General features: G+C 39.8%; 1 protein-coding gene across 1 annotated transcript; it reads right to left on the bottom strand.

The window, feature by feature from the left end:
* Nucleotides 1–3,681: 3,681 nt before the first annotated feature.
* LOC139458484 (alpha-(1,3)-fucosyltransferase 7-like) lies at nt 3,682–7,664 on the bottom strand. Its single transcript, XM_071239921.1, has 3 exons — nt 7,576–7,664; nt 6,569–6,616; nt 3,682–5,146 (listed from the first exon to the last, which is right to left on the bottom strand). The coding sequence occupies exons 1-3, from the start codon at nt 7,662–7,664 to the stop codon at nt 3,682–3,684; spliced, it is 1,602 nt and encodes a 533-aa protein (XP_071096022.1).
* Between the last annotated feature and the right edge of the window lie 12,132 nt (nt 7,665–19,796).

The raw sequence follows: 19,796 nt of genomic DNA, 5'->3' as shown, positions 1-19,796 counted from the left end.
ATTTACTAAAAGGTGAGGATCCTCCGTTTTGTATCCCTTGTGATGAAAGAATCACAGTCAGGCATGTCCTGCTTGACTGTGTTGATTTTTCCATCACAAGGGATAAATATTTCAATGTAAAAACAATTAAGGACCTTTTTAATGATGTTAATTCTCGTTTAATATTATGTTTTTTAAAGGAAATAGAACTTGTTCATAAATTTTGATGTGTTCAATGTATTGTTTTAAAAATTGGTAGTGCGAAATTCATAACTTAGATTGTTAGTGGCTGTACCCTTGAGGGGGGTTGAAGTAGTGTAAAATTATTGTCCCCCTAAGAGGGTATGTAAGTCCCAAATCATTCGAAGTATTTTTCAGCACACTAGGATTTTAAACGTAGTATCTTCGTTATTTTAATCTAAGGCTTAACTGGTTCACTGTCGCCAGTGACTGAAGGGATGATATAAATCCTGCCGGGGTCCATGCAGGAAGCAAAAGTACTGTAAGTCCCCATGGTCCCCAGTATGGTGATCTCCCTTCTGTTGCTGACGATTTCTAGCCCATTTTTATATTGTGATGTTCATTAATGCTTACTGTTTTTATTATTCACAACTAGTTTTAAATCAAGTCTGTGATATTCTAGTTATTCTACTGTCCTTCGTCGACAGGTTTTTATTTCGTATAATTATGTGTATTATTAATGTACTTCTCGTCACGATATGGCTGAAATACTGCCGATGTGACGCTAAATCTTAACTCACTCACTATTGCTGGAATATCGCTAAAAGCGGCGTAAAACCATACTCACTAACTAAACACGTTCAGGGTCAAAATACATGAAATGAGCAACGTATCACAGCATAAACAGATCCCCATATCTAGGCATGTAGAATTTAAAGACGTTTTGGACACATTGTGTATTATCCAAATAATATAAACATCTTACTTCCTAATTAAGACGGCGGTCGGTTAGCCTAGTGGTTAAAGCGTTCGCTCGTCACGCCGAAGATCCGGGTTCGATTCCCAACATGTGTGAAGCCTACTGATCCCGCTTGGCCAGGCCTTGTGCCCTCGTAAAATCGTTTCGAAATTTATATCTTCAAAGTTGCCAAAACTTAATGCCTTAGCTACGTCACAGTTAGACACTGATTTTAAGTATATTAAACTGTTTTTGAAAATGATTGCATTTATATCTGTAGTTTATCCAGATTCCCGATCGTTAATTCTGACTCGATTGCCGAATGTTAAGGGCAGCGCCATGTTTGTTTATAAACACTGAAAGTAGTACCTACTTGACCTTTGGTATTTGCATCTCTAGCCGCATATGACCCCAACGGATATCGTTTTGATTCATCCTGCCGAGAAATCTGCCCATTATATGATAAACTGGCCCATCAGTAGTATCAATAGCTATAGACCGTATGTGTTTACAGTTCTTATTTTAGCTATCCTTAAGGTACGTTTATGATGTGTTTTGTTTGTTTGTTGTTTAATCCCCCATTACACAGCGCTGCGACCTTTGTGCCACCCTCGAGCGATCGAAAACTGGCCAGGACGCTCAATGGTCGCCTAAACCCAGAAAATCATGTTTCTATGTAACTGCTCCAGCAGTTGTTCAGCAGTAAGTGCTCGTGTTGTTCAACGTCTGCAACCACAATGAAACACTGCAGGTACAAGCCCTCTATTTATAAGCAGGCTGAGGAGGTACTACAGGTAGCTCAGAGGAGGCAGAAAAGAGGCAGAAGCATTGCCATGGTGTCTCAAGGGTTGCTGTGGTCGCCGAATGGAGGCACGGCGGTCGCCACAGTCATCGTTCAATGCACGCTGTTGGTCGCCCAAAGGAGGCACAAGGGAGGCAAAAGCATCGCCCAGATTGACGGAACAGTATTTCAGCAGAACGCATCTATTACCTTGCGACCATTGGGCGACCTCTGTGCCTTCATTCTGCAACAACGGCAATGCTTGTACCTCCCTTCTGCCTCCTTTGAGTCACCTTTGAGCAACCAACCTCCTCGGCGACCTAATCGGGTCGTGACCAAACAATCCAGTGATTGGCATCATAAGCATCGATCCACGCAATTGGGATACGATGACATGCATCAGCTAAGTCAGCGACCCTGACCATCCCATCCCGTTAGTCGCCTCCTCCGACTGGCATTGTCGCCTTCTACGGCAAGCATGGGTTGCTGAAGACCTATTCTACCTCGGATCTTCGCAGATCGTGCCATTAGTTGTCATGCATGTCTTGCAGGTGTTCAATAATTTAGATATGTTAATAATTCCACCACAATGCAGCCCACCTGAAACTGCATTAACTGTTCAAGATTTCAACAGCTGTTGTCAATGTGATATTCAACAGTTTCAGCATTTTAACTGAGGATTATTAACTTTCACACAATAAACTAATGATTAAAACAAATTAAGATGCCTTCACATGAAGAAAAATACATGCTCCCTCTGTCACAGGAGAATTAGTCCAACCAGCCACTTGTTGAGAGAATTCACGAGCATGATTAAAACTCAAGGTCGAAACAAGGTCAAAATGAACAAAATCGTGTACACGTTTTGGTTCACAGGAATAACTATATATTTTGCCCATTAAATTTTAAACAAACATAGTTTAGTAACAGCCAACAGTAGGTTTTACAAAATGTCTACCGTGGCGCGGTAAAAACTTGAAATACGTTTCGTGTGTCTGTCGGGCGTATTGACATATTGTGATCAACGTTCGCGGGTACACGTAGAGAAACAGTGATTTTACGTGCACATCAGAGGATATTGACATAGAATAATCCATTTTCCATTTTTTTCTAATTTTTACGAAAGAACGATGCACAACTAAATAGCAAAATATACTAACGACAAAAAATAAGGGAACTTATGAAATGATAGCTATGATGTAATGACGATAAGTGTCTGTAAAATTTATTTCAGGTGTGAAGACCAATATAAAAACCTTTATTCCTTGAGTCAGTGACATGAGGTAGAATATATAATTGTGAACGAAGAAATATCAATACACTCTGCACATTCCTTTTAAAGCTTATCTACATTTTTAGTCAAAGATTCGTTTTGTTTGTCAAGTGTGACCAAGTTGTCACCGAGTATCTCCGACGAGAAGGGATACAGACATTGGACTAGCCCCGAAATATATGCATTACACGCTTTAACCACTAGGCTACCCGACCGGACCAGTAATGTTAGGCACCGCAATTAGCTTACAGAGTTGCGTCCCTTGGCAGTGTCAGGCACCTGTGAAGTCACACTTTGGCTGAACTATTGCCGACGTGACTTTAAATCTTAACCCACTCATTCACTCGTGAGTTCGAACCCCATATTCGTCCTAATGGCGTTTCTTGTTTTTTTCACGTCCAGGGCCTGCATCACTTCCGGCTTTCCACCGCTCGATGACACACCGTAGAAAACCCTCTTCTACGGAAAATGTAAACACTTGGGTTCGGGAAAGTCCATCGGGGGGGCTAGTGGTTAAAGCGGCGTAAAAGACTACTCACTAAATCACTCATATTCAATATATCGCCATTAAATCTTCATGTAAGTCTGAAAAACGATATTGGTAAATTTAACATTTGAAACTTCTAATGCTCAACGTTCAGTTCCAAATTCAATTAAGCGCCTTCATATCTTCACGTGACAGCCCAACACTGAAAACAGTTTTTTTCTAAAACGTTTTCTCCTAAGTATTCACAACCTATCTGAAGTTAGATCGGAAGGTTCAAAACACATCCCTTTATCAAACCACTTCCCAATGTCCATGTAGAATGTTCCGTTACTTTCAACATCCCACAACCGGTTACAAATGTCACACATTGGCACCATATCGTAATGATAGGTCATATATTTTATGATCCCATTTTTAACTATGGGCCACTCCTCCCAAACAGCATGATACTGGTTCTTCTTGCGTAGAATATTGACATAGTCTCTTTCATTGTGAGCCAGATCGTTCAACAACTGGGCAAGACGCCGTGGTGATACGAAGTCAGCTGTATTGATGAAGGTTCCTGGGGGAGCAACGGCGCTGTAGTCGCCCCCACCCCTGGCCACTACGACCATATCAGAGTTGAAGTAACGGAAAAACTTTTCAGTTATGTAGTCTTTACAAAACGCATTTTCAAAGGCTAAGTAGAATTTGTAATTTTTCGAAAGATGTTCCAGACACGATTCGTCATCAGATCTTGGACATCTGTGGTCGCCACACTTGCCGAATATATCAACTTGGACATAGCGACTCAATTCCCGAACATATTCCATTCTTTTGCTCATAGTTCGGCAGTTGCTTACCATCCATACAACTGTTCCATTCTTCGAAGCCCAGATTTGTGAATAGTTTCTTATTGGTGGATGTTCTTTTATAAGAAATGTTCCATTCTTCCTTTGGAAGATTCCGTACGGGACTTTGAAATCGGCGTCATTCCTATAGTCCATCGTCCAGTTAAATTTGGAGCTCCAGGCTTCGTTGTACAAATACGTATTTTTATTCACCCACCGTGGAGACTCATGATTATGTAATATCCACACTTGATTCGTAAGCTTCACTGGTGGCATATGGTCTAGGAGCCGTGCAGTAAACACAAGAGCATCACTCTGGTTGTAGAAGTCTCTGTTTGTTGTAACCCGACATCTGGATTCTGGGCATCCGCGCAAGGGGTGTAATCTCGACAATCTTGGATGATACCTTGTTGGGGAATACCATAGTATGACCTTCGTGTCTCTAGTCACAAGTTCAGTCGCTGGTTCAATGTCCCCTCTTCTCATGAGCACTCCAAGACTTTTGTTTTCACCACTCTGAATATCTATGTCCGGCATACGTCGGTAAACATGTTGAAAGGTTTTGATAGGAACGTATTCACCAATGCTTCGAGTTTTGTCGTTAAATGTGTTTTTTGTTTTTGAAGCAGTTGTGTCGATGTAGAATGAACTAAAGGATGCTGGGTCAGTCAAAGGAAGCGAGACTTGTTTGAGGTGCGACAGTCTGTTCAAGTGGAACGAGTCTCTTTCATTCTTAAGCGTATAGTTCATTGAATCAAAGAGCTTTCGTTTTGAAACAAGGGAAATCCCCATTTTGGTTAACGGTGAAACGATGTAGACCGCGGCCATGAGACAAAACACTTTGAAAAGACTGGATTTTGTCAAAAGCCGATTCAATCTGAAATGAAAAATAAATGACTTTTCTTATTCTTTCGTATTCTTACAACGTTAATACATCTTTCAATTTGTATATTTATTTAGCACATTTTAATCAATGACGGAGCAAGCCCGTAAAGATCCTGTTTAGAATTGATGCGTAAATCTATGCTTATGATATCAATCACTGGATTGTCTGGTCCAGATTCGATTATTTACAGACCACCTTCATATGGCTTGAATATTTCTGAGTGTGACGTTAAACAACAAACAAACAAACAAAGACGACACAGAAAAGAACCTCTTTTGATTCCCCATTGAATCATTTAATTATATCTCACAACCACTATTCACACCAACCCACGTTGTGGGGATTCCGGGTAAACATATTAGAATAGATACCCCGCAATCTAGGTTGATCGACAGAGGCGACTTATGAATCGGGTCGTCAGGCTCGGTGCGGCTTTGACATATTCATGGGCATTAAGCAAGAAAATAATAGGCGGCGGCATGTGAGCAATCAAACAAGTGATTGATAATATGAGCAACGACACGCCACCAGCCAGGTTATTGTCTGAGAGCATGCGACAAGATGACACGCCATCAGCCATGTTATTGCCTGACAGCCAGGCAAAATGACACGCCATCAGCCATGTTATTGCCTGACAGCAGGCGGCAAGATGACACGCAATGAGCAATGTTATTGCCTGACACCAGGCGGCAAGATGACACGCCATCAGCAATGTTATTGTCTGACAGCAGGCGGCAAGATAACACGCCATCAGCAATGTTATTGCCTGACAGCCAGGCAAAATGACACGCCATCAGCCATGTTATTGCCTGACAGCAGGCGGCAAGATGACACGCCACCAGCAATGTTATTGTCTGACAGCAGGCGGCAAGATAACACGCCATCAGCAATGTTATTGCCTGACAGCCAGGCAAGATGACACGCCATCAGCCATGTTATTGCCTGACAGAAGGCGGCAAGATGACACGCCATCAGCCATGTTATTGCCTGACAGAAGGCGGCAAGATAACACGCCATCAGCAATGTTATTGCCTGACAGCCAGGCAAAATGACACGCCATCAGCCATGTTATTGCCTGACAGAAGGCGGCAAGATGACACGCTATCAGCCATGTTATTGCCTGACAGCAGGCGGCAAGATAACACGTCATCAGCAATATTATTGCCTGACAGCAGGCGGCAAGATGACACGCCACCAGCCATGTTATTGCCTAACAGGCAGGGACAAGATGACACGCCACCAGCCATGTTATTGCCTGACGGGAGGGTCCAGTTTTGACGCCTCTCAAGACAAGCAAAGGGCTTAATACGGACTTTTTCCGGGGATGTATGCAAAAAGAAACGTCTATGGTACAGTCAACTGAAACCATTAAACTATGATCAGCCAGTCATTAAATGGCAGACAGACTCTTACCGTGTTTTGTCCATTTCTGAAATGTTCCAAATATATTTCTGAGCGTCACTATAACACAATGTTATAACTACAGAGAACAACTGCAGAATCAAACATACACCATGGGGTCGTTTAGTCAGATGTGTAACACATTACGCCCCTCGCCTGTAGCCTAAGTAAATTCCCGTAACCTGAATAAACAAGTTTATGATGTCCAGTTTTACTGTCTACTACTTGACCATGTTTTATTGCGAACAAACCATATCGAGGATTAGTCCAGTCAACTTTATGCCAATTTTATCATGGCCAGTTGTAATTGTCGCTGTCACTCCCGAAAGTTCAAGATCACTGCTTACTTTTACAGATGGACAGCGAGGACAGAAAATCGTTTATTCAGGTTGTGGTCGATCAATATTTTCATTTATCTCCGCAGTATTCCAGCTGTATGGCCTGTTATAAATTCTGGGCCAGTCTGTCCAGTGGGTATCGATCCCCGCCATTGGTGTGCAGTGACACGCCATCATTGACACCACGGAGCCTGATAACCATAACAAAAATAACATTCTTGTACACAAAATTGTTTCATTTGAACATATGAATCGTAAGTATCTTGCATATATGAGGCTCAGAAATTTGATTTATCCAATATGGCTGACAAAATTGCCTCCAGGATGGCCGCCAATACAGGCAAAGGACAATATTTCGTCTTCACTTCGGAATGGATGAGAAATTTATATGTCAAAATTTAGGTTTCGACCAGGAACTCAATCTATCGTGTATAGTCATATATAAGAAGATTATCGCCTATGTTATATACTATAATTGCTGATCATATTGACTTACTTTGACGTGTCAATATGAGGCACGTATTTGCAGTTGCTTCAATATTGTCGGTAACTCATTAACAAATTCATTATTTTTCTCCAATACAATAAGATGCATTTAGTCACTGCCACTGTGACTCAAGCCTTCAGGTTCATCATCGCGTGCATAGTTTTGGCAAACAGAACAGGGGCAGTGATCAGTACGTGGCAGTCCAGGCATGAGACAAGGACACTTTCTGGAGACGACAGTGATCTGTCACTGCAGATGAGATGAGTGATGTATCGGCAGCCATGTTGTCGTCTGAAACATGGCTCTCAACATGTGTTGCTTGAAGGCATCTTCTATAGGTGGAACATTGTTGCTGCCTTGTCAGTGTTGGAAGCCTGGACATACCCTAGGTCATCCAGGGTGTTCATAAATATAGCAGGAGATGGAATGCTTAAGGAGAGTATTGGGGCACTTCTAGGTTTCTCCCTCCAAACTGACAAGTTCTTCAGCACTTCAACACGTGTCAGCTGTTGATAAAGCTGTCTTCTTTGAATTTATAAGCAGACATCACCATCAGAATATCACGTTTCACGATGTTCTTCTAGATCACAATTACCAGCATGCAATTGCCTTTCCCGATTCACTTACAGTTAACTAACAGAGAACACCCAGTCTCGATTGTCTCAGCTCAGTACAATTACGCTTTTGAAGCGTGGGTCCCCAGCCGTGTTAAGTGATACAAGAAAGTGCGTTCAAATAATTTTCATAAGATCTTATCATTATCTCAGCTAATATTTAGTGATCTACTATGATCTGTGTATTCATATTAGTACTTGACACTCTCCACCGACCCACCCACCCCTCTCTAACCTGTTTAAACAGTTTTGGTACTTGGTGCTTACAATACGACAACATCAACACCAAGCAAGAGCTTACACATGTACGTTCAAATATGTACATTTCGACCATCCTTGTTTGACACCGGCTTGCAGCTGTTTTTATCAAAGGACGGTGATGAAATATTCAGATAATCAATTATTTAATGTTTAAATGTGGTCTCTTCAAGATTCTTGGTATAACGATTGTTACGAAAGAAGATATATGAAGGCGTATGTTCCTCATAACAAAGAAGTTCACATCCATAAATTCTTTTCCCTGTGCCTTTATGTGTCTCGAGGTTGAGTCCACAGTATCATCTGCTTGTCCATTTGTGACGGAGAGAAGTAATTTATATTTTGTTGTGCACATGTTTTGTTTATTTCTTCGTATATTCTATGGGACTTTACCAAGCATACCCAGAGCCAGTAATGATAGTTGAATGTGCATTTGTAGCAGTTTTTATATTGTTTATGTATTACTTTAGAATTTGACCTCCGTGGTCTAGTGGTAGAGCGTCCGCCCGGAGACCGGAAGGTCCGGGGTTAGATACACGACCACGTCATACCTAAAGACGTTAAAATACGGTACTTGTTGTTACCGTGTCTGGCGCTCGGCACTAAGAGGCTAAAACAAGGACTGGTCGGCTCAGAGTCAGAATATTGTGTCTGTGTGGGGTATTCATGTTAAACTGCGATATGGTATCTCAGTGAGCTAGCACTATAAATCGGTATCAGTCCGGACTAGTACAAGCAGCCACGCAAACACATACACGTCCATGCACGTCGCTATGTAAGTGCAATAATCTTGGACGCCACGTTAAACCCCATTTCACCTCAGCTAGAACTTGACCTTCAAAGTGACAATGACTTTCAAATTTACCTCTTCCTTAGTTTAAAATGTCATTGCTTTTGGGCAACCCTTTGATATTATCCTACATAGAAAAAGTTATTTGCAAACGGTGGTATGTATGTGCTGTATAAAGCTAAGTATCGTTGACAGTAACAATGTGAATAAACTGCACATTTTGACAAAATTGGGGTGGGATAACACATTACCATTTTTTTCTTTCAAAAATCGTAAAAATTATGTGGAATATAACACTGCCAGCTCATCATACGACCTGTCGGCTCATTCTGAGCTAAAAAGTAGCCTGGTTGATTATACTAATAATTCATAGTGATTAATTTTTCAATAATTGGAAATTGAAAATAGAGCGAAATTTACCATATTTTCCCTTATTTTCACTAATAACTCAATTTGTGAGATGCTCTAATAAAAATCATAGTCATAATGTACATTTACTATGTGTAAACTATCATATATATGATACAAATAAGGACTCAACGGCGACACTACCTTTTTAGGGGACTTTTGATTTTCTCTATTTTTACAACAGAAAAGTGCATTTTGACCCCAAAACAGTATCTGCCACCAAAATATTTGACCACAACCATCATTTTCTAGTCTGTTGGATACAAACACATAAAGAAAATCTAATTTGCTTTGTTCTACTATGGGGAGTGTTATGTCGGCAATTTAAGGGTCTGACCACTGCTCTTTAGGTGATGGTTACTCCCATACCTTAACATAGACTTACAATAGTCGCGGCGCTAGGGTTATTTTGTAGAACGGCATTCAGTCCTCTTTAGTATTGGGAGGCAGAGGCGACCCAATCGCTCCACGTCAACATGGGCAAATCATCAAAGCAAGAACACTGTTAGCATAATATTAGTGATGCAATTAAGTTAGTAGGCATGGGAACCAATGTCATGTACGTCATAAAATGATACAGGCTATAAACCCTGTACCTCATGTCACGTGTAAAATAAATATATAATAATAAAAATATCCGTTAATAGTTTGTAAAAGAAAGAACAAAAATTATGGGCAAGTAATCTTAAACTGAATGATAAATGTGCTCAATTTAGTCCTATATGAGGGCGGTCGGGTAGCCTAGTGGTTAAAGCGTTCGCTCGTCACGCCGAAGACCCGGGTTCGATTCCCGACATGGGTACAGTGTGTGAAGCCCAATTCTGGTGTTCCCCGCCGTGATATTGCTGGAATATTGCTAAAAGCGGCGTAAAACCATACTCATTCATTCATTAGTCCTATATGAATTGTGTACTTGCCCAGGGACATGCAACTTCCGAGTCGCCAAAAAGCACGTGCACAGGGAACAAACTTCACGTGCGTCACCCGTGTCACAGTATCCCGACAGTAAAGCTTAGTGTTCTTGAATATGTTTTAAAAGACGGTTATCAGAACAATGCTGTTTAAACATTATAGGTTCTAGGTCTCTTTGAATGTTGGCGTGGCATAGTTTACATTTAACGAGCGCTCTTTATAGTGAATATATCTGGATAAAGTATGCACAGGCGAATCAATGTTCAGAAATGCATATTGTCACATAACTATTTCCAATTGCGTGGATCGATGATGTTAATCACGGGATTGTCTGGTCCAGACTTGATTATTTTACAGACCGCCGTCATATAGCTGGAATATTGCTGAGTGCGGCGTTAAAAAACAAACAAAAAAACAAACAAACAAACTTAACCACACGATATGAATGTTAAAATGACCGCATAACTTTTATACATGACACTTCAATGGAGCCAGAATTGTAATTTTGTGCTGTAGGGTATGCAAGAAAAGTCACTGCTCGTCTTTTCAGGTGAGCTAACAAACCGATCTACTTCCTTTTATTTCCGCCACTACTATTTAATAGGCCCTTTCGGCCACTGAATGTTTGAGGACTTATGTCCATATAAGTATCGACTATCGCATCAGGTCGTTCGCATGGCCTGTAAATATTTGGTCAGCGCAGTATTTACTAACACATATACCATCAATAGGTGCCTGTTGACGGATTCTTGTCGCAAGACAGTCATTTTCAGTTAAAGTGTACAACTGGTTTTTTTTATAACTGTTTGTATTATAGTAATTATTATAGTAAATAAAGATCTATTGTCTGGTAATCTGGAAGAAATACTTTTTGATCCAATGATGGTAACGCTTTGCAACTTTGCCACCATCCTTGGATCCATCAGTGAAGATGGAGAGGTGAGAATCGTATTAAGGTCTTTACTGGACATATTTTTGCTGAAAGACTAACTGGTTTGCAGCGGATGTTTTAAAATAAGGTTTTCTTCTGGTCTGACAAATATCCAAGTGTGTGTGTGTATTAATCGGTTCGGTGCAATAATGTCCAGATCGGTATATGCTGCTGCTACATGAGGTTTTATTCTGAACCCCAGTGGTAGAACCAGTTTCGGGTTAGTTAGGAGTAAGCACTCATAGGGAGGAATAAAATTGAAATCATGCGCTGGATTGGACGGTTTTATTTTAATTTAGAAATATATTTTAATGTTTAAAGGACGTTGTTTTAATAACTTATAATTATCATAACTTTGAGCGTATCAGTGATCTGTACAAATGGAGAAGGGTTGTCTGATCCCAGCCAAACTTTCCAACTTTCCACGACTTTCAGAAAGTCTAGTGCTTATAGGCACTTTGCCTTGAGATATTTTATATGTGGCAAGAATGTGAGGTGACGGTCGAACACATGCCCTAAGAACTTTGCCTCCTCAACTACTTTGATGGGTGTGCCAGATATAAATAGCTCTGGGTCCTTGTGCTCTCTGTATTTTCTAGAGATGTGTATACAATTAGCTGACTCAAATGCAGTTGTCTCTCAGTAGTGTGCATGTTTTTACCGCGACAAGAAATGTTAGAATCGTCCACGAATAACGATCCATCAATTGAATCACTCAAAACTTTTGACAGACTGTTAATCTTGATGTTTAATAATGTGACAGACAAAATACTGCCTTATGAGACACCCTGATCCTGATTATAATGGCCAGACAGGGTTGAACCCACTCGGACTTGAAATTGTCAGTCAGTTACAAACTGAGATATAAAATGAGGCAAACGGCCTCTCAGACCAAAATCATGTAAATCCTTTAGAGTGCCATGCTGCCAAGTATTATCATAGGCTTGCTCAAGATCGAAAAAATGATACTACATGTCGTTTTTTTACAACAGCATTTTTGACAAAGGATTTTTGTCATACTAAATGGTCGATATGACTTCGATGTTTGCGGAAACCATATCGAATATGTGTAATTAGATTATTGGTTTCTAAATACCAGGGGCGGTCGGGTAGCCTTGTGGTTAAAGCGTTCGCTCGTCACGCCGAAGACCCGGGTTCGATTCCCGACATGGGTACAATGTGTGAAGCCCATTTCTGGTGTCCCCCGCCGTGATATTGCTGGAATATTGCTAAAAGCGGCGTAAAACCATACTCACTCACTAACTCTAAATACCAAACATATCTATTATTCACCATTCGTTCCATGGTTTTACAAACGCAACTGATTAAGGTTATACGTCGATAATAAGAGGTATCTGTATGATCGCGCCTAGGCTTTGGTATTGGTACTACAATGGCAATATGCCACGAAGGACGAAAATTGCCTGATGTCCATATTTGATCAAATATATCTAAAAGTGTCTCAAGACCTGATTCAGGTAAATGTTTCAAGGGCTGGCAGTGTATGTTATCAGCTCCCGTTGCTGTGGCGTGAGCTTGCCCAAGGGCAGTATGTAGCTCATGAAAAGATTTCATTATAGTCTTGACCATTATCAGAAGTAAAATTTATTTTAACCTTTTCCTGTTGTTTCTGATGGGTTTTTTAAACTCCGGGACATAATTAGACGTTGAAGAGTGTTTTGCTAACGTTTCTCCGGGCTTATTTGCAATATCGGTTTTATCAGTTAATAACGTGTCACCTTGCTTAAGTGTGAGTGAGTGAGTATGGTTTTACGCCGCTTTTAGCAATATTCCAGCAAGATCACGGCGGCCTTGCTTAAGATGGTGAATAGATGATTTTCAACCTTTGCCTTTTATTTTTTGTATCATGTTCCACACCTTGGATATTGGAGTGCGGAAATTTATTTTGGAGACGCGTTTTTTGTTAAAAGCACGTCGTACCTTGGCATTTGTAATTTAAACCTGATCATAATTATGGACAGAAGGTTGTCGGCGGAAATTCTTTTCTACTTTCTTGCTACATTTTCATTGTTAAACCATGGTTTACGAAATTTTGAATTTGCAGAGGCCTTTCACTTTCATTCAGCAGGTCCGAAAACAACTGTATCGGATCTTGAACATGTCGAAAAATGTCAGGTTTTAATTTTCCAGTACATAATAATTCATATAAAATTCCCCCTTGTTGTTGGTGGATCGTCAGTAGGGTTAACAGGCTTAAGAAGAGCAGGGAAGTGGCCACACCCACAGAGGTCATCATGAACTGACCATTCAACTTCGTTGTAAGAGTTTGAATCTGTGATTGACAGATCAAGTCTTGAATACATTCCAGTAGCAGGATGTAAATAAGTGTTTGAATCGTCATTAAATAAATATAGATTATTGTCAGGAATAAAGACTTCGAGCACTTTTTCCTAACTGTTTGTGTTTGGATTTCCCCGAAGAGGGTTATGCCCATTATGATCTGGCTTTGACAGCTGAGACCCGTGAAGATTCCTGGGTAGAATAGGTCTTCAGCAACCCATGCTTGCCGTAAAAGGTGATTATGCTTGTCGTAAAAGGCGACTAACGGTATCGATGGTCAGGCTCGCTGACTTGGTTGATGCATGTCATCGATCCCAATTGCGTGGATCGATGCTCATGATTTCAATCACTGGATTGTCTGGTCCAGACTCGATAATTTACAGACCGCCGTCATATAGCTGGAATATTGCTGAGTGCGGCGTTAAACAACAAACCAACCAAACCAACCAACCAACGACAGCTGATTCTGAAGTTCAGACTGCAGAAGAGTACATGAAGGGCGAATGTGTAAGGGTCACAAAGTAAGTACAAGGTGCAGTGTTAGCCTGTTAGGCGGTCAGCAACCGCTTGAAGAGTTCTATTGAGGGGAACAGTGCTATGGATGATGCCTGAACCCCCAGCAGCTTTATCACCTGGAGGTGAACACGATTAATAGCAATTGTATTGCCTTAAATCATAGGCATCGTTGTGCTTAAGATATATGCCTCCTGGAGACACAAGGCTGATGGTCGTGAACTTGCAATTGTATCTCATTACAATTCTTTCTGAGTCCTCTGTAATTCCACTGAATCAGATGAGGCCTTTGAGGCCGATCACAGGAATTGGAACCGTGACCAAACTGTTGACAAGTACAACATCGGAGTGGATTGGGCACAAACAACTCCACTCCATAACCAGCTCTGAGTGGACGAGGAATTGTCGTACGGTCAACATTGAAGAGATAGGTGTTCATGGGAGTGACGATACCATCTACGTTTTGGTAAAACGTTTCACAGCTGTCACTGCTTGATCCTGTAACAGTTTCGGATATGTCGGAAACGCATCGAGCTCTGTCACGAACAATGCCACGACTGGAGTTTAGAGTCTTATGTGCTTAAACAGCAACCTTAACATCAGCAAATTGACGGACAGACAAGAGATTTAGAGACTGCCTTTTTCTTCACGCACTCCACAAGAATGGAACCGCTAGGGAGACGAGCTACTTTTCTCACTTCGCCACAATGCCCATTAATAGCTTTTGAAATTGCAAATGAATTTAATTTTAAAGGTTGTCTGTCTGCAGCAGCAGAAATCGAGCCCATGAATCGTATTTGTTGGAAATGTTACAGAATCATCATTTTCAAGACGTCTTTTTTTCTCGTTACGAATTGACATGTTGAAAGAAACGTATATCAGCATACCAGCGTCCCTCACACCTTGGAGTGTCGACAAGAACAGTGTTGTAGCGCATTGGATTGGATTGGCGTGACCACCAGGACCGTTCTCCCACTCGTCTAAGTGAAGTAAGGATCAAAGTAGTGTGTTGGGCAAAGGAATACGGTTCCTAGAACCAGTACCCTCTACTACCAGACTCCCTTCCTCAACAGCAAAATGGTTGCCCAATACGGTCGCCTTTTACGACCAGCAATGGGGTGCTGGGGATACATATTAGCCCGGGTCCCCATGAGGTTTATCCATTTAGAACGGTAATCGTTTGTGATGTACCTTGTAGGTAATGCACTTCCTCGATTAGCATAATTAGAAGAGAGTTGTTAATTAGTTATATCCGGACTCCAGTTAACCAAGGCAGCTAGCATCAGTGGAGAGTGTGAGCAACTGGAGAAGAGGCGAGTAACTCAATGTGATTTATGAATTTGAGGAATTGTAATAACAAAACGAACACCTGTCACAAAAATGCAGTCGAACATTGAACACACAGAATCGCAGATGTTTCAGGTAAGTTTATTAATGATGATATTTTCATTCATTCGTGCAATAGATTTGGCAGTCATGAGCGCTGACTCTATATGTGTTGGAAATAGAACATTTGGAAGAAATAATATTTACTTACAAGACTATTACACAACAAAGCCATTAAGTGAATATTAAATAAATTAATACACAATATGACAACATCAAATCCTATATTTGTTTAATGCAACAGGTTTAAAGCATTCAAAATTGTACAATCAGTATTATATAATACAGCATGTTTATATATGTCTGTCGCTATCTCTCGATGTCAAATACACAATGATTAATAATAAACTGTCATTTAAATTTACTAAAATGTACAACCCACGTGGTGGATTTGCACTGATGTAATAACTTAAGAATTAATTTAATTTAATTAATTTAAGATACGTTTTAAGTATTAAAAAGTTACATAGCTTTTCTGCATAATTGAACACCTTTCCATCAACCGCACCTAGCTGTTGACCACTTGTTTTTGTTCCGTTGTAATGTATATGTGTATTTTGTAATATAATACGTATGTAAAATATTATTAATATATATTAACCAACACATATCAATATTACTTGATAAATATTATTTTGTTTCTGGAACAGTTTTTACCAATCCAGATTCATTTACTGAATAAAAATATGTTAAAATCATAAACAATTTCCTATTCACAGTGGGACAAATCCCAAAATCCCACTTTTTTTGTTTTTGTTTTTGTAAGAATTAATAAGAGGAAGTTTCGTGGGGAACTTTTGGTATATAAGAAATGAATACAGACTGCCATGTTGTTTGAGTGTAGATCATAACAATCACCGTGTGTGACCATGTAGACAGGATATCATTCGGGTTTCTGATTTTGACAATGACTCCATGAGCATACTGAGTATTGTTGCTTGGGGATATAAAATGTAACAGTTTGTTATCAGAGGAGATTGATAGTGAAATTTTAGTACCAGGTGCATATGATATTTATAGGATTTATGATCCTTTCTTTCTGTTTGACAAAGGATTGTGGGTATATGTGTGGGTAATCCATTCACACTGATTGATTGCAGAAAGTCACTCAAGCAGTTCATGTATTCTACGTCAAAGATCAGAACCCGTGTATAATTACAACATCCTCAGGATACCAATAACAATGAAATGTAGAAATAAACCAACATGACCAACATTGTTATTCCATGTTAATCTTTGTGTCATGCATGTAAATATAGCTATATAACATATGTATACTTTTTCAGTTTGTGTGAAGGCGTGCATTAATACAAGAAACAGTTGATTCTGAAATTCTTCAATCATGTATTTTTAAGGGTATTTTTTGTACTTTCATCCCAAAACAAAAGTTTCAATTTTCTCCTCAAAAGCGCAATTATATTCATGTTATAGCTTTCAGTCAATGTTTGATTTAATACTATATAATACTATAATACTTAATACTATATAACATCTATCGACGAGTACCAAGCCAGGTCGACAGACACTGGTTTTTCTATAAAAAAAAAGTAGGGCAATCAGCTATCGGGGCTACACGCCAGCTTGTGATGTTAATTAATTGTTACCAGATGGCTCCAGCTGGGGTAGCAGACGACACACTTTCCAACAATGGGGAACAGGGTAAAAAAAACCACAAAATTAATTCTCAACCTTATTTAATTCTAATTCAGCAATTTATCATATACTTAGCGGTGGGATATTCTGTTCTCTCTAGTGAAATGGACACAGATACAAACTCTCTCAAAGGCAGCAAGGTGCATTATACAGTTAACTGAAAATTGGACTGTATTGCACCCGACACCACTCGTGACCTGATAAAATGTCGGATAACTATAACATACATAAAGGTATCTTGTACTTCCAGACATGAATTGAAATGTCTCACACACCAACAACTCACAAGGGATCAATCCTTGATAAAGGCGAAGAGATACAGTACACTGGGATAGTATTCAAACACAGAAATATGCGTGCAAACACCCCCAAACTACAACTAAACAAAAACCCACCCAATTCCAAAAGGAAACCAGATTTCTTGGACTAATCTTTGATGCACACCTCACCTAGGGTGCTCACCATAAAAATCTAACAAATAGATGCACTAAAGACCTAAACACACACACAACGCTGCCTGACAGGTTCAAATTGTGTGTGGGGGGGGAGGGGGTGGGGGTGGGGGGGGGGTGGGGGGTGGGGCTCCAATGAGACCCTAGTATCACTTTACAAATCACAAATTAGATCAAAAATAGACTATGGATGCCAAATATACAACACCTTAAACTCCTCATTAAGCGATAAATTAAACTCAATTCAATATCAAGCACTCGAGATAATTACACGCACTCATCATGGCACGCCGCGCATATCGCCACAGACACTAACAGGCGAAATACCCCTGGATCTACGCAGAGAACATCTAACAATAAATTACTGGGCCTCAACCCAACAAAACCAACAAACCCAGCAGATCCTTAAAACTAACAAACTTCGCACTTACAGGCTGTTTAAGAAGGATTGTCGACCGGAGCCCTATCTACAAACCATTATATCAAGAAATAAGCGACGAAACTTACGTTGTGGTAATCTACCCCTCCACATTGAGACTGGTCGCTATAACAAACCTCCCACGCCACTTAATGAGAGACTGTGCCCTTTTTGTAATCATCTAGAATCTGAAGTTCATTTTCTTTTCTATTGTAGCTTTTGTGATGATTTTAGGTTTGAACTTGTTAATCTTTTAGATTTTAAATCATCTGATAAGACTTTTACTATGTTAACTGATATGACTTTTACTGATATGACTTTTAACTGACGTCATGTCAAGCTCTAACGCCTCGTTAATCAAACTTTTAGTATAAACTATTAATGAAATGTTTAACAGGAGACAGCGTTTTACATAATATATGTCTTAGTCGATTGATAACTGTATATTTTAATACATTTTAATCTATTTTATTTTTCTATTAGTTATTATCTTACTAGTGTTTCTTACACACCTGTGGGTGAGAAACACATTTGAGATAACTGGTATCAAACATATGTGTGAGATCGAATTCCAGGCCGGTGATTGGCTACTCCATGGTGATGACCTGGGGTCAGATGATGACGGACTACTTTCCTGAGTGTAAGTCATTCATAAGTTGCTCGTGCTTCAGTCGAATGTTCACCTACGTCTGTATTGAACAACAGGACCGTGTAATTCATAATAAAAATAAACAAACTCGTCCTCGTCTGCGAGTTTGTTTATTAGTTATATAAATATTTACTGTGTGTTTAGAATTCTAAATATCGGATATTTACTCGAATAATTAAAATAGAAAAATACCATATTAGCGATCACGGGTATCAAATCACTAATGATAATTCTGAATCGTCGCTGATAAGTCTAGAATCGTTTAGAATGTTTTGGAAAATATGCATACACGAACGCCGAACGCCATATTGGATTGTGTTTACAAAATGCCGGTTATGAGACGCCTATTCGATCAGGTATATTTCAAACTCAGCTGCTGTACATGCATCCCTGAATTCCTCATACATTTTCGTTAAAATGGATAAATGGTCTTTGTCACCCATGCAAATTATCTAGATGAAATCATGCGAAATAAATTAGGTATTGAAACGAAAACTGTGCTCGGAAAACTGTACTTGCTGAAATGTAAACAAAGCAAAATTCAGATTTTACACTGTAGCATTAAAAGAGGTACTTTCGACTTATTGTTGCATACATTGGCTCCATCACGCGTTTGAGAATATTCATGGGAAGAGTATCGTTGCACTAATCATGGAATTACACATATATACAATACAATGATGTGGTAAATTCAACAGAAGACGTAAAAGTCTCCGTCCTGTGTGACGCCATGACTGACGTTAAATCACGCACAACGATGACGGTAGTTGTCTGCATTTCTGACTAATTCTCTTTGATACATTGGAAAACATGGTTAACAAATAACAGTACGCAGATTGTCAGAATGTTTCTGATTACCATTCACATTTATGTGTATACGATCCCTCAATCAACGAAAACCTCCTCTGGAAATCCCGCGTACTGTTGTCAGTGAACACGCCATTTTATAAAAGTCGGTCACCGGTAGTGATGTCATACGGAAGTAAACATTGTTGTACATATTTGGTAATTTCTTTGAGGTGTAAACTTTCAACTTGGCACCCAGCCTGTTCTTGGTTTTTGTCTAGTATGCATTTTCATCATCGCCTTGATAATCCACAGATATGACGGAAAACTTTTTTGTGTAGGGT

This window comes from Haliotis cracherodii, unplaced genomic scaffold, assembly GCF_022045235.1.
Source record: "Haliotis cracherodii isolate W230 unplaced genomic scaffold, xgHalCrac1.p SCAF_13, whole genome shotgun sequence".
Lineage (NCBI taxonomy): Eukaryota > Metazoa > Mollusca > Gastropoda > Lepetellida > Haliotidae > Haliotis > Haliotis cracherodii.
This window is presented reverse-complemented; position numbering and strand designations above follow the sequence as displayed.